The sequence below is a fragment of the Heterocephalus glaber genome, unplaced genomic scaffold, assembly GCF_053883595.1.
Source record: "Heterocephalus glaber isolate CG9 unplaced genomic scaffold, H.glaber_assembly_v1.0 deba00001449, whole genome shotgun sequence".
NCBI lineage: Eukaryota > Metazoa > Chordata > Mammalia > Rodentia > Bathyergidae > Heterocephalus > Heterocephalus glaber.
Window position 1 is genome coordinate 107,116 of NW_028258300.1, and position 14,894 is coordinate 122,009.

Sequence of the window (14,894 nt, forward strand, 5' to 3'; positions counted from 1 at the left end):
TACCCGCCTTCCGGGAGGTGAGAACAAGTATGTCAAGCCCTTCATCCGGAGGCGGGAACAGGACTTCCACGCCCCTCGTCCTGAGGCGGGACGAGGCGGACTGTCGCTTTCGGAGTTTGTCGCTGGGCTCGAGGCGGTAAACCGAAGACCGGCCTCTAGGCCTCCACTGCAGTGCCTGATAGCTCGTGTGAAGACTTCGGGCCGGACGGCACTCGAGCCGGCGTCCCGCCAGGTTCAATTTTAGGGTAGGACACCGACTCTGCTAGTCGGACAAGTCCCTTCGCTGCTGTCTGGACCTCGACTCTACTGTAAAATGAGACGAAATGACCCCCCTAGGAGAACGCCGCTCTCAGTGTGTATAAAATTAGCTTTACTGAACTGTTCTGTTTAATAAAAGCCTTCTCGTGACGCGAGTCCCGAATCCACAGTGGAGACAGCGGAACTAGGTGGTCCGAGGGGAAGTTTGATCTCAGTGATTCCCAGCCCTAGCTCCATCCGGGGTCGCGTCGCATTAGAGCCTCTAAAAGATACTGAGATCTGGGCCCCATCCAAGCCCTTGAAGATCTCCAACGATGGACTTTGCTGTCGATATATTGTTTGTAAAGATTCCCAAGTGCGTCGCAGTTGGGAGCCACTGCCCAAGAGGCTGTCTTTTCAAGGCTAAAGTTCAAAAGCTAAAGCTCTGTGAAAGCTTTCTGACTGGGAAAAATGTATAGTTGAGTAGGCCAAGGACAGTCAGAATCCTAATTATGAACTCTCCTTTAGCTCATTTAAGTTACAGCTACAGAGAGAAGGGTTCTAGAGACTGCTGAGGTGACATGCTGGCGCTTGGAGTGTGAACCTATTCTGTAAATCGACCCAGTAGTCTGTTTCTTAATTCCATGTCTTCACATCTAGCCCTTTTGTCCATGAAAAAGCATTGGTAGCAGAGTGCAGAGGGGTGGCCACACTGGGGACTTGGGTTAAAATAATGGTAACCGATTGACTGTGACTACTGTTGAACTGATTCAACTTTTTAGACCTCAATTGCCCTATTTTCAGAGTAAAACAGCTGGAGATATAGCTCAGTGGTAGAGCACTTGCCTAGCATACAGGAAGCCTTTGGTTCTACCTCTAGCATGGCAAGTAGTAAATAAGCACATCGGTGTTGTACACCTGGCAGCACTGTTGTAAGAACCAATGTTTTTGGAAAATATTTTGCCAAGTGTAAATCGCAGTAAAATCACGAGGCATTTTTATTACAAAACACAGTATACATATAAAGAGAAGGAATCACCAGGAATTAAGCACCTAATACATGTCACCCCCTACCCGAGCCCATCTATATGTGTGTGTTCTTTGTATCACAACAATCTTGAGGTGATAATTGGAGTTAAATACAGAGACATCCACTGGTTGTCATAAGATGGTTTTCCAAGAGTAAAATTATAATGTAACAGGTTAATCTGGGCATCAGCAGATGTGGCATATAAAAATGCTGAGAATTTAAAGGACATTTGACTCAGCCTGGAAAGTAATCCAGTTTTGGACAGGACAGAGACAACATAGCTGAAAGAGTGTGCTTCGTGTGTCTGCAGTGTTTGAATTTGGCATCATTTATTGAGTACTAGGTATCATGTGCCGGGGATACAATGTTAGAAACACAGATCCTTATACAGCCTGCAGTGGGGGCAAATAAGAAGCATAAAGGCAATTACAATGTAGGGATAAGAGTTACCAATAGAGGAAGCACTGAATACTCTGAAGGCGTGTGGCATGGCTCCTAATCCAGTCTAGAGGACTGAGAAAGCTTTTCTGAACACTTTTCCAGACACAGGGCCCAGCACTGTGTGATTAGAATATAGTGGAGTGGGTGGTGTTAAGGCTGGAAAAGGGACAGAAGCCAATTAAAGGACTTGAGTATAAACCTTTATAAGCCACATTAAAAAGCTTGAGTAAATCCAAGAATATTGAATTTTTTTTCCAGTACCGGGAATCGAACTTGGGACCTTGCATGGTCCTTGTTAGGTAGGCATGGTGCTGCTGAGCTAAATCCCGGGCCCCAAGAATATTAAATTTTAATGCAAGGGAAGCAGTTGAAGGCCTTTAAGCAAGAGAGTGAAAGAGGTGATGGTGCTATGACCTAATACATTTTAGAAAGAAAACAGGCTGCCACATTGTAGGTTGGGTTGAAAAATGTAAAGATTGGAACTAAATTCAGTAAATAGTTGTAAAAGTAACCCATGAAGGTGGTAACATAAGACAATAGTGACCTATACTCAGGTAGTGGCAATGGAAATAGAAGTGCAGATGGGTTTGAGATGGAATACCATAATTTAAGAGTTAAGCAAAGGGCACTAAAATGTGGCCAGAGGTAGAGGGAAAAATCAGGAGTATGATGTCATGGAAGCCAAAATGAGAGTATTCCAAGAAAAGAATATTGGGCTGAGGATTTAGCTCAGTGGCACCACACCTGCCTCGCAAGTGCAAAGTCCTGCAATCAATGGTGAGAGTGGCGGGGAGAATATTAAATACCACATTCAGGTCAAGGAAAATAACTTAGTGTTTACAAGATTTATAATGAAGGAGGTGTTAGATGACCTTAGTAAAACCTCAATGGCATGGGAGGTGTAGGGGGTAACTGGGATGCCAGTCGGTAAACATTATTATGGAAGCATGAAGGAGGGTTACCTAAGTGGAGTACTCAAGGACAAACGGGTCAGCCAGAAAGAGGCAGGAAAGGAAAATGTAGGGAGAGAACACTACATGGCAATTGCTCTGGGGCTACTAAAAGTAACTGAGGCTTTGGGCAGTTATTTTACCCATTTCCTCATTTATAATATGAGGATGGATAGTATTGATATCCTTTATCTAAGGTTGTTGCTGTGGTTGAGATAATTTATGTCAAATTTCTAGTACACATTAAGGACTCAATTAGTGATGGTTCATCCCCTTCATTAAAACATCACAATGAGGGCCGGGGATTTAGCTCAGTGGTTCCCACCGTCTGCCCCGCAAGCGCAAGGACCCAAGTTCGATCCATGGTATCAAAGAAAATAACAAAACAAAACATCACAATGAAACAACACTTAAAGATTTTTAAAAATGGATTTAATTTCTTTCTAGAAACATTGTACTGATTTTAAAGATGTCTACATTTGGTTTTCAGTTCACCAAGATGATGTCAGTACAGCTAGTGAGATGCAGCACACCACCTCCCGTCCCTCTGCCTCTGGAAGAGAAGTCAGACTACCCCGGGCACCAGTACAGAAGCTAACGGAACTCCAAATGACAAGACAAAGCAGAAACGGTTTAGTGTGACTGAATGTTCTACCATGCCCGATTGTTACATCAAATACAGTAATTTGGGGTTGTGCTGGAGACAAACAAGGAAAATCCATTTGTATACAATATGATGGAGTTTACAAACCAGTACTTAACCCTCAAATTAACAAGCTTCTATAGAACAGAATGCTATTTTAAAAGCACATGATCTGTACAGTTGTTTTATCTTGTAATTTTTGTAAAAAAGTATCAAAACCTTGTCTTTAAATATATATATATATATTTATACAGGTGGGGTTTTTTAAAATTACTTTTTATAGCACAAAGTGTTTGCAAATACAGAGGGTTTCTGCTGATTCTTGACCATGCACACGGTGCACAGCCTGAGTGAAGTTTCCTGATTTTTAATGTTAACTGAAAATTTGAAGCTGTAATTCCTCTACCTTCTAAAATCTTCATATCCTGAAAATTCTCTAAAAATATATTATGAGAAGATTCTTGATGCCTTATCCTCATGCATTTATGGAAAGAAAATTATTCTGAAATTTTAAACTGCTAACTCATTTATTTATTTTTCTATTTTTGGTACTAGGGATCGAACTCGGGACCTTGCGCTTTCGAGGCAGGCACCAGAACCACTGAGTTAAATGCCTGGCCCTCACTTATATTCTGTGAAATGATGAGTATGTGGTTGGAGCTGGGGGGGTGGGGTTCACATTCCTAGGGGATCCAAATGGCCCTTTCCCCATTCCCACTAGTGCCGGATTGTACAATGATTGGGATCCCCTCTCCAGACCATGTCGTTCAAATTTCCAGTTTCCTTTCTCACAGTTAAGAAAATCTAAGAGGATCTTAACATGGCATGCTTCTGTGAAAATCTCACTGCCCTTTTATTCGTTTTTATTAACTGTATCAGAAATCTCCGACTCATATGAAAAACAACCAACATTTCCCTGTGGCCACTGGAAAGCTTGAGGCTGAATAATGTTATATCTGCAAAGCACTGGCAACACATCCTAAGTTCCACTTAGTGCCCTGTACAAAATAAATGACCAAGGAATGTTTGCTTAATTAAATCAAACATTAAATATAAGTATTTTATAAAGTGCTTATGTTGAACCTGTTTTTCCATTCAGCCTCATTTCTTACTAAGTCTATTTGAGTCTTTCATTCCACTTACAATGAACTACATGCAGTTCCTTAATGTTCCCATGCTGGTTCATGCCTCAAAGCTCAGTGTTTCCTCTGCCAGAAGCAGCCTAGACAGCCCTTAATTTTTAAGACTTAGCGTAAGGTCACTTCTTCTATAATGACCCTATTCTTCCTGTCCTCAGGTATAATGACCCTCTTTCCCCACTTTGTTCCCTAATGTTACTCTACATGGAATTTACTCCTTTTTTTGTATCCACAGATGTCTTCCTCTACCATTACTGTGAGATCTGTAAGGACAGGAAACATTTAAACTGACATCTGCAGTGCCTGGTACACTGTTGGCAGCTAATAAATGGTTTTAGGGAATGAATATAATGTACTGCAATCACATAGAGATAACTGAAGGGATAGCTAGTACTTATTGCCATAAATTTAAATCCTATCTTATTTCCTTTTTGCCAGCTGAGGTTACAGTTACTTCAGTCTGTTTTAAATGTAATCACGCTATCAAGAGTAAATAAAGTTTTGGTTTTCCCTGTTTATGGAAGGCCTTTTCTACCAGTGCCTCAACAAATCCTACCAGAAAGCTGCAGGATTGGAAGCAGGTTTGAAACAATGTTCAGGGACCCCAAAGTTGTCCTGGAGAAGGAAAGGGAGGAAAAGGACTAGGCTAACTTCTTTTTTTATAAATAAAGGAAATACTGTCTACTGCCCTCTTGGTATTATATCTTAGCTTCCAGCTCTATAGTCCAATGGCTTCATGATCTGTTGTTGTCTGTAAATACAAATGCATGGGAGAGGGGGAAAGCAACAGAAATGAAAACTATATCTCAAACAAGGCTCAAAAAGCCTCCAAGAATAGGAGGAAAGTAGATCTGACTCCTCCGATTTCATCTAATTTACTGCCATCCAACATGTATTTCTCCATTTGTTTCTTGTAGGTTTCTCCCATAGCTGCCTCTTTCAAACTGCAGTTGTAGCATATTCAGGAAATAGGAATGTCTCTGAGAGAATTGTGAATTTCATCATTTTGAGGTCTCCGACTGTAAGTTCTGACCTTATTATCTTTTGTTTTTCTGTGAAGAACAGGATCTGATTGAAAATTTTAAAAGTGTGCATTAGCCAGTTATTTAATTTCCTTTGGAAATTCAGTTTCTTTGGAGGCATATTACAGAAAAAGTCATTTGTCTTATGTAAATTTCAGTGTTTCACTTTCATCACTTTTCTTGTCAAAAATAATTTTACTTTCCATTCTTGAAAGAATAGTGGTGATTAAGCTCCATAGGAGTTGGCCACCTGTTCTTAAAATTTTGTTTGGTATGGGTCCAGGTCAATTGCATTTAGCCTCTTAATCTCTCAGGACCATCAACACGTGGATATCATGAGAAAGTTGTAAAGCATAGTGCCCTGGACATTCTGGAACATGGTTATTTTCTTAGAGGTTAGGAGACCATCATTGACGTAGAGAAAGGTCCTAGGAACAGGAAGATAGAGCTCCAGATTATCCGCTCAGAAATTCAAAATGCTGGTGAGACATCCAAGCTTCAGAGTTGGGGGTGCTGGAGGGTAGGAGTAGGGAGACATTGCCTAAGTTTGTCAAGTTCCAGGTATGTTAAGGTTAGATACAGGTCGTCTGCTCCTACTTAAGCCAAGCACATCCATGTTGTACGGGTGCCTGGTTTAGCAGGAATGAAGTGGCAGAACAGCAGTTAAAAGAAAGAGCACATTTTGGATGAGAAAGCCAGTGCGACTGAATTCCTTCTGGGACTGTAGGATTATTTATCCAATTGTAGACCCCACAGATAGAAAATAGCACTTCTCCTCACCTCACCCAAGGCCAAGGAAAAGCTAAGAAAGTGTCTGTCCATAATGAAAAAAACAATCTATACATATACCCAGAGTTTTCCTTTTATTTATAAACCAGTAAAATCCCTGTGTGAACGTATTTATCCAATATGCTGTAATATTGCATATGCCATTTCCCCTCAAATATAATTTCAGGTTTGGTCACTTGTTCTGACTTAAGCCAAAATTTACTTTTTCTATGAACATATGATAGTAAGAAACCTATTTCTTAACTTTAAAATTCTTCCCCCACCTAAAAGAAATGATAGAGACTGAGGGGAAGAGAGAAATGGAGGTGTAATAAAATCTATTCCACCATCTTTATCCTCATCCACAGCATGTCTCAGAGATTTGACATCTGAGCCAGTCTGTACAGCAAACCTGGACTGGTCTAGAAACATCTCCACTTAGCTCTGTAAGGATGGCATGCTTCAGGGTGCTTCAGAGGAAGCTTACTGGATTCAACCCCAGCATCCTGATGGAAATTAAAGAAGTTACTCAAGAGATGAACTTTAAAACAAGGATTTGTTTGTTCTGACAAGCAAGCAGGTGTGTTGCCTTTTGAACTGATTAGAACTTCTAGCACTGTGTAATACAGCATCTGTACATTGACCTTAGCCACAAAAAAGAAAGCCCAGGTGGGAGTCACAGCAGCCACAGGTGAAAAGATCTGCCTCTTCCACTACACGTTTGCACAAACCATGGTTGGTTATCAGTTTTCTGAGTCACTTCCAAAGGTTTCTCTGAAAACTGCAGGTACCCTTCTTGTGGACAGTTTTAAAATAAATTTATGTATTTGAATAGTAGCCATAGATGTGCCTCTTCTCCACAGGTTTTTCTCTCTCACACACATACACACATAAACACACATATAGAGTCTGCATGATGGGCCAAGCATACCAAAAATAAATACTTTCACTTCTCTAAATTATTTATAAACTAATCTTATTTTTGAAATATGTTAATAAATAATCTAAATGGGGGACAGAGTTGAAGTTTTTTTTTTCTTATGTTGATGGATAGCCACAAAGCATAATCATTTTATTTACAAAAACAAAACCCCAAAACCTAAAAAAGCCCCCCAAATCAAACATCCTCTGTAAATATAGTATTTAAAGGATGAGTAAGGTACTGTACCATTGGCCCCCGTTTGGTTATATACATCATGTTAGTCACTCAGCAGTAGCCATTCCATGAATTCCTCATGGGTAGTGCAACCCTTAATAGTGTATAAAACATTATACGTATAAAAACTCTCACATCCTTTGGATGTTTGCAGTTCGTAATAACTTTGTGGTTACCTTTCCGCAACATAAATTTTTAAAAAGTTACACACGCATACATACTCACTCACACAGACCCATACATAGAAACCCATCCATCCAGTCATACATCATCCAGAGAGAGCAGTGCATGGGACTGAACTCCAGGAGGCACGAAGGGGGAGGTCCCATCTTCAGGGCAGTCCATCATCTTCAAGGCTTAATGCCACTCGCTGGGGGAGACAGACCAAAGAAATCATCATTAGATCCATAAGACCTACTACTTGTTATTAAAGTATTAAACATGCCATTATTTTACAGGTATTAGCTCACATAATCTTCAAATTATGCCAAGAGACAAGATTTATGATATTTATTTTACAGATGAGAAAACATTGATTGAGCAATGTTTTTTCTGGATGATCCCAGAGCTACAGCTTGTTTCATCATTCTTTCCTAGCTCTGTAAGAGTGCAGCAAAGATCTAAACTTTTCTCCCATATAGGATTTTAGGTTGGGTCAACTTCAGTAGGTTAGTTTTGTTAAATGTTAAATCCCAGGCTATGAGCAACTTATCCCCAGGATGCTACTCACAATCAGGTAGTAACATGCTGTACCCCTTCAAACAGAAGCAGGAGGTAGTGCAAGTCGATTAAATTCAGTCCCTCTCTCCCTCATCCCTTCCCAGTCACTGCATGCTACACTCCCTTATGCTACAAATGGTTGACCTCCAGATGGGGACCCCACTAACCCGAGTCAGTCTGTTTCCTGTGGACAGTGGATTTAAAGTTTATAGACAGTGTTTGAATCCCCTTCCCTTCATTCTGTTTTTCTTTTTTTTTCCCTCCAGGATATACCTGTAGCTTTCCCCAGCTGGTCCTGACATAATTTCCTGGATACCCTTCTTTGGATGGACCCAAGTTTCATTATTTCTCTCATAGCTATGTGAATTGGGTGAGCCAATTAACTTGTCTGGGCCTTAGTTTCGCCATCTGTCAAATGGGAATAGTAGGACCTACCTCCTATGGTTGATAGGGAACCAAATGAAACAATGCATATGGAGTATTTAATATAATACCTAACACATACAGAGTTTGAAATATTCTACATCCACCTAACCAGCATAACTATCTTCCTACATAGGATTAAATGAAACTGTACTCCCTTTCAAGTCCTCTTTGGGTTATTTGTGGTTTTCCATGAATGCCATGGCCATGCTCCACTAACAAAGACCTTTAAGACTATTTCTTAGTCCAGCTACCCTCCCAGTCTCTACATGACAAATCTCTAGGCCAAAGACAGGCCTCAGCAGTGATGGCAGAGCTATCTGAGAAAGGACCAGGAAACACGTAGTTCAGAATACTGAGTTCCAGAGCTTTTGCAGGCTATTTATCTCATGATAGTGGGAGGAGCATCAGCTTCTGTGTGGAATTTGAATCCTGGTCCTGCTCCTTCCTGGCTCTGCCAATTCCTAGTATGATCTTAAGTGAGTTTTTCAATTTCTATGAGTCTCAGTTTTCTCATCTGCAAAATGGGCTGATAATAGGAACTCTAATTGTGAAGATTAAATGAGAAAGTGTATGTGAAGCACTGAGAACAATGTCTGACACATAGTAAGTGCTCCCAAAATATTAATTTCCTCACTGTTATCTCTATTTTATGCCATGGTCAAGAGCTTATTACTTGGGTTTAGATTCATCACGGGTAACTTCTGAGTCATTTCCTTCTCTGAAACAAGGCCACTTTATAAGTATAAAGTGCTTTGTAATTTACAAAGTGTTCTCATATGTGCTACCTCCCTTGGGCTTTCCAAACTTCTAAGGCAAGATGGAATGGGATTATTTTCATTTTACAAATAAAAGTAGAGAGACATAAGTGACTACAGGCTACAGAATGGTGGGCCTGGGAGTCACCTTTTTTACTCCAAGCTCAATGCTTCTTACACTGTGCTTTTTCTGACCTCTAAAAATTGGTTAAGCAGCTGTTTGCTTGGATTGGCTGAGGCGAGAGATCCTCAAGGCCATTTGCTAATCCTCCTAGCTTGCTTAACTTCATCTTCCATGTCTCCCTTTATGAACAGTTTGCTTCAGCAGCAGTTCTGTCTGCCCCATACTCACTCACCTTCTTCCACATGCCCATTTCCTCCTTGCCCCAACACTCACTTTTACAGTTTACAGCCTTCCAGAACCACAAAGCCTTCTAGGATTGGCTGCACCTGCCTAGGTTCAGGCCCTCACTTACCAGCCCCTCAAGGTCAGGGTGGCACTGCCCTACCTTGCACTTGACGACAGGCAGCTCGGAAAGAGGGTTCTTCGGGAGTTGGTGCAGCTGTGACTTTGGTTCCCCCGGCAAGACAAAAAGCTCCTTGAGGGCAGGGGCTGGGTCTTCCAGTTCTCTGGTCTCCCCAAGACAGGGCTCTGCCCACAGTGGGCGATCAAAGCTTCTGATTGCCTGACAGGGGGATGGACCGGATGACCTCTGAGGTCACACTCAGCCCCCTGACTCTGCCATACAGCAACCACACCTGCTCAAGTCACTTCATTGTCCTTGTTCCCCCAACAAGCCATGCTTTTTTACTAAGTCTCTGCACATGCTTCTGTCTGCAATACCACTTCCCTCCTCTATATGGAAAACTGCCATTAATCTTTCTTTCAAACACAGTTCATTTGTTACTTCTTTGTGAGGCATTCCTTGTCCATTTCCCCAGACAGACTTAATAACTCCCTTGATGTTTCCACATCATTTGTTCAACAGATTTGTTAAAAGTCAGCTATGCTGTACTGGGTGCCAGGAAGACAAGACTAATCAGATCAGATCCTGCTCTCAAGGATCTCATGTTCTAGTGGGGAGACCACTAGGTAAAACAAGTGGACTGCAGTGTGACAGGTGCGGGGAAGGAGAGAGGCCCAGCGGACTGTGGGAGGACAAAGCAAGCTGGAGAAAGCTTCCTGGAAGGGACTCCTGAGCGTCCGTCATGGCACTTAGCACACAATTATAGAATTATACCTCAGTATCTCTAAGTCCCCCCACCAGCAACTTGGGAACAAGTAATTCCTTACTTACATTTGAACACTTGATGCCTAACATAGTGCTTTGCATGTAACTGGCATGCAGTGTTTGTTGAAATGACTACATTCAAATTAAATGGCCTATACTGCCAGGAAGAGCCTCTAGGTACAAGGTGTTTCTGATACCCTGCTACCCCAACCACCTACCTCAGCATGTCTTTGTTCCCCAGGGTCTACAGCAGTGGTGGCAAACCTATGGCACATATGCCACAGTGAGCTTTTGTATCATTGAAAGCTCTAAAAGGTTCGTCATCACTGGTCTAGACAGTGCCTGGTACATGGTTGGTTCTTAATAAACATTGAAGGAATTAAAAAGGAAAGGAGGAAGGGAAGGAAGGAGGGAGGGAGGAGGGAAAGGAAGAAATTCTCCCATCAAGGAATACTTACTGCAGGGTAGACATGGCCAATCTGAGTAGTCCTCCCTATATGGAGCTCATCTTCATCTTCTTCTTCTGTTGTTTTCCTATAGACTGGGTTGTCAAAATTCATGCTCTTGGTGTTCTTCCGCTTCCAGTTTCTCCAGATCAGGTAGCCACTCAAGCACAGCAGCGCTATTACCGCTGGAGGAAGGGACACGTTACACTGGACATCCAGCAATCTCCAGCCCACTGTCCAGACATCCATGCAGATATTGCCATCTCTCTAATATTACCACCCCTTTCTCCACAGGCAGTGTTTCTGCAAACTCCTTTGCTGCTTGGAAGATTTTCTCTCATCTCTTTCTTCTAGTAACCTTCTGTCCTTTGAGATCCAGCTTAAACAGGAAGTCTCCCCCAGTTTCTCTAGGCAGAGTCTGCTCCATCATATGCACTTTTAGGCCACAGTATTTTACTTTAAATATCTTTACCTCCAACTGGACTGAGCCATTTGAAGTCAGGAACTGTCTCATTTATCTCTCTGTGCCCAGTGCCTAGCACTGGGGAGTTGCTCAATGACAGGTGCTAAATGAATGAGTGAATTTATTGCCTATATCATTTGCCCCAATGCTGCTGCTTCCCTGGATCACTAAAATAACATTCCCTCACCAAATTGGAAGGTGGAGGGGGGTGGGATAGAATATTTGTTTCCAAGCTGGGGCTCCAGCAGAAGAGGAACATTTCTAAAAGAGGCCACAGAAGGGTAACATATGCTCTGGGTTAAAATAAAGGAATACACTAATGAGTAAAAGGAAACTCTCTCCAACAGAGCTGGGCAAAGGTGGGGCAGGCAGCTTTGGAGGTAGTAAGCTATTGCTTGGAGCCTTTCGGTGAAGGCTGGATGATCACCTCTCTATCTAGGATGCTCTAGAGGGGTTGCTACTTGAGTAAGATTGCAATAATTGATACTCATTAAAGACAAATGAGACAAGAATGCTCACTGTTGCTCCTATTTATTGTCCCAGAGATTGAGCTGTGCAATATGAACAGATAAAAAATTGAAGACTGAAGCATATAAATACAGGAAAAGGAAAAAGCCAGTTTATTATTAATAGATGTTTGTATATATAAAATACATATTATTAACAGATGTTTGTATGAAACAGGTGAATAACAATTGGAAATAATGTTAGTTCACCAAGAATCAACATAAATGAACATAAAAAAATCAACAGCTTTCATTTCAGCAATAACCAATAAGAAAATGTAATGAAAAAAAAAAAAAGAAAATGTAATAGAATAAGAACATCTTCATAATAGCCCAACTAAAACTATAAAATACCTGGGGTAACCTAACAAGAAATATATAAGTCCTATGTGATCTATAAAATTCTACTCAAGGACATAAAAGAAGACTGAAATAAATAGATGTTATGTTCCTGGATGGGAAACTTAAACATTCTAAAAAATATAAATTCTCCCCACATAAATCTATATATCCAAAGCAATCTCAATAAAAATGTCATCATAGTTTTATAGAACTGATGTGATTACTCTAAAGTTCATCTAGAAGAGAAATCAAATAAAAATATGAGAAACTGTTGTAGGGTTAACATGTTATATACTGTTACTTGTATATAAAAATAGATAATTTGTGGAGTAAAGTCTAGTATGTATAGGAATGTAGCTTATAATAAAGATGACAAGACAAGTCAGAAGGAAAGGATGGACCATTCAGTAATGGTTTGGGAGGCTGGGGTCAAACTTCAGTGATAGAATGCTTGTATGTGAGGCCCTGTGTTTAATCCCCAGTACAGAAAAAACAAGCTTTAGAGAAACCAGATAGGTATGTAGAAAATATCAGGAGATATTTTAATAATTCAGAGTGAGGGGACAGCCTTCTTAAGCAAGAAACAAAATCCAGAACTCCTACAACAGAAGATTAACAGATCTAATACTTAAAAGTTTTAAATTAAGATACCATAAAGAAATTTAAAAACCTAGTGTCAGGCTGGGAGAAAATACTTATTGTATCTTTTTTTTTTTTTTTGGTACCAGGGATCAAACTCGGGACCTTGCAGTTGCGAGACAGGCACCGGAACCACTGAGCTAAATCCCTGGCCCTATAAGTTTTAATATTCTTAATGTATAAATGTTTCTACAAATAAGACAACCAATAAAAAATAAGACTGTGAATAGGCAATTGATAAAGGATGAAATGGGCTAGGGGGTTCCTTAGTGTTAAAGCATTTGCCTGGGTTTAATACCAAGCACCAATAAAAAAGTAAATAAAAAATAAAGGATAAAATGTAAACAAATGTCCAATAAGCTTATGAAAATTACCTCTTAGGGAAATAATACTCATGTTTCACCCCTTAGATTAGCAGAAACTTAAATAGATTCTATGGTGAGCTGTATCAGTGAAACACATGCATGGCTCTTTCTACAGAGCACAGTATGGTGGGAATGGGGTTATTTGTTTTTCACTCACTCCACTCAAATAAGCCTGGAATAACAGTCATCTCACCATGTTTGTTTTTGTTTTTGTGTTTTTTGGTACGGGGATAGAACTTGGGTCCTTGAGCTTGCGCAGCAGACAGCAAAACCACTGAGCTAAATCCCCGGCCCTCATCATATGTTTTCTGCTGGAGTCTTTCAAGGCCAATTCAAATGCCATCCTCTCCAGAAGCACTGTTTCACTCTGGAGTTACCTCCACAGGAATATTGTGCCACTATTTTATCATGCCTCTGTTATGGCACATTATAATATGCATTAACATCTACTTTGTATGACTTATGATTAATCCTCATTAAAGACTGAAAGCTCTTAAAATCTTTTTATTCCCTGCATTCTTAGCACTTGGTACACTGTCTTGAACAGGGGAAAAGTTGTAACACATTTACTAACTCACCATTACACTGAGAAGTCCCTGACCTTAAAATATTCATGGTAAGTAAAGGAGATAAACCGATGAGACAAACCCATGAATTCAAAAATACTGCCAAGAGATGAGGTTGGTATGACAGGGTGTATGTGGACTATGTGAACATCAGGGTAGGAGAATGAGTCAGCGCCGTGGTTCTGTGTGAGATCTTAACTGATGTTTTGTTCTGGTCCATGCCATTTCCGAACTCTCCTGGCTTTGGGTATGCTGTCTTTACTATGTGGATTGTTCTTGATCCTTCTTCACTGGGCTGACTCAGCTCAAAGATCACTGCCACTAGGAAACCTTCCCTACCCTCTTTCCTTCTCTTCCAGTCTGTTAAGTGCTCCTCTGTATATCCTCAAGTGCACATAGCTTAATTTTAGGATTTACCATGTCATAACAAACTCTATTTTATGTGTCTCTCCAACAAGATCTAACTTTCATAGGACAGGACCAAGTCTTATTCATCTTTAGCCAATTTTCCTCCCCTTATCACAGGTTAACATATAGAAACTGCTTGATAAATGTTTGTTGAAAATCAAACAGTAAGAAAGCAGGACAGTATGACCTATTCAAGTACTTGTCAGTGCAATAAATATTTAATTTCCTATCATACACCAGACACTGCTGGGAGGAAGGGGCAGACAAGTTGTGAGCCCTTGTCCCCAGGGAGCATCCACTTGGTCTTCCCGTAGTGGGAGTGCCAAGTCTGAATGAGTAGCAGGGACAGATGCAGCTGGGTGGTTCCCTGGGACCAGGATCCTGAAAAACCTTGTATCCCAAGCTAAGAAACCAAATTAAATCAGGCCTGGAAGGGAGCAGGAAATCTGAGGCAAAACAAGTCAATGAGGCAGGTCAGTGTGCCAAATTCTCTATCCTTTTAATGCTTGCCCTGGTCAGGGACTCTTTTCTCCCCAGGGCCAAGGGGCCACACTTACCTATGGGCACAATGATCCCAATGACAGCAGCAGTGACGGTTGAGCCCATCTTGCCACCTTCATTTCCATCTGCAAAACATAAA

General features: G+C 40.9%; 1 protein-coding gene and 1 long non-coding RNA gene across 26 annotated transcripts in view; one reads left to right on the plus strand and one right to left on the minus strand.

The window, feature by feature from the left end:
- The first annotated feature begins 44 nt into the window (after positions 1-44).
- On the plus strand, positions 45-14,815 carry LOC147827343 (uncharacterized). Of its 3 annotated transcripts, none has more exons than XR_015452601.1 (4): positions 45-352; positions 3,149-6,810; positions 8,373-8,476; positions 13,005-14,815. It is a non-coding gene; the product is annotated as an uncharacterized LOC147827343 (long non-coding RNA). The 3 variants fall into 3 exon arrangements; XR_015452600.1 differs by lacking the exon at positions 13,005-14,815 and having other exon boundaries at positions 3,149-5,461; positions 6,599-6,810; positions 8,373-12,236; XR_015452599.1 differs by lacking the exon at positions 13,005-14,815 and having other exon boundaries at positions 8,373-12,236.
- Positions 3,074-14,894, minus strand: part of Lrp8 (LDL receptor related protein 8) — a 74,168-nt gene continuing 62,347 nt past the window's right edge. For 19 of the 23 annotated variants that reach the window (XM_021252055.2, XM_021252056.2, XM_021252054.2 and 16 more), the window contains 4 exons: positions 14,812-14,880; positions 10,978-11,150; positions 9,797-9,973; positions 3,074-7,756 (listed from right to left, as the gene is read on the minus strand). In XM_021252055.2, the coding sequence (XP_021107714.1) occupies positions 7,718-7,756; positions 9,797-9,973; positions 10,978-11,150; positions 14,812-14,880 (458 nt within the window). In that variant the 3' untranslated portion in view covers positions 3,074-7,717. The remainder of the gene's footprint in view (positions 7,757-9,796; positions 9,974-10,977; positions 11,151-14,811; positions 14,881-14,894) is intronic. The other 4 variants (XM_021252053.2, XM_021252050.2, XM_021252061.2 and 1 more) reach the window with 1 other exon arrangement.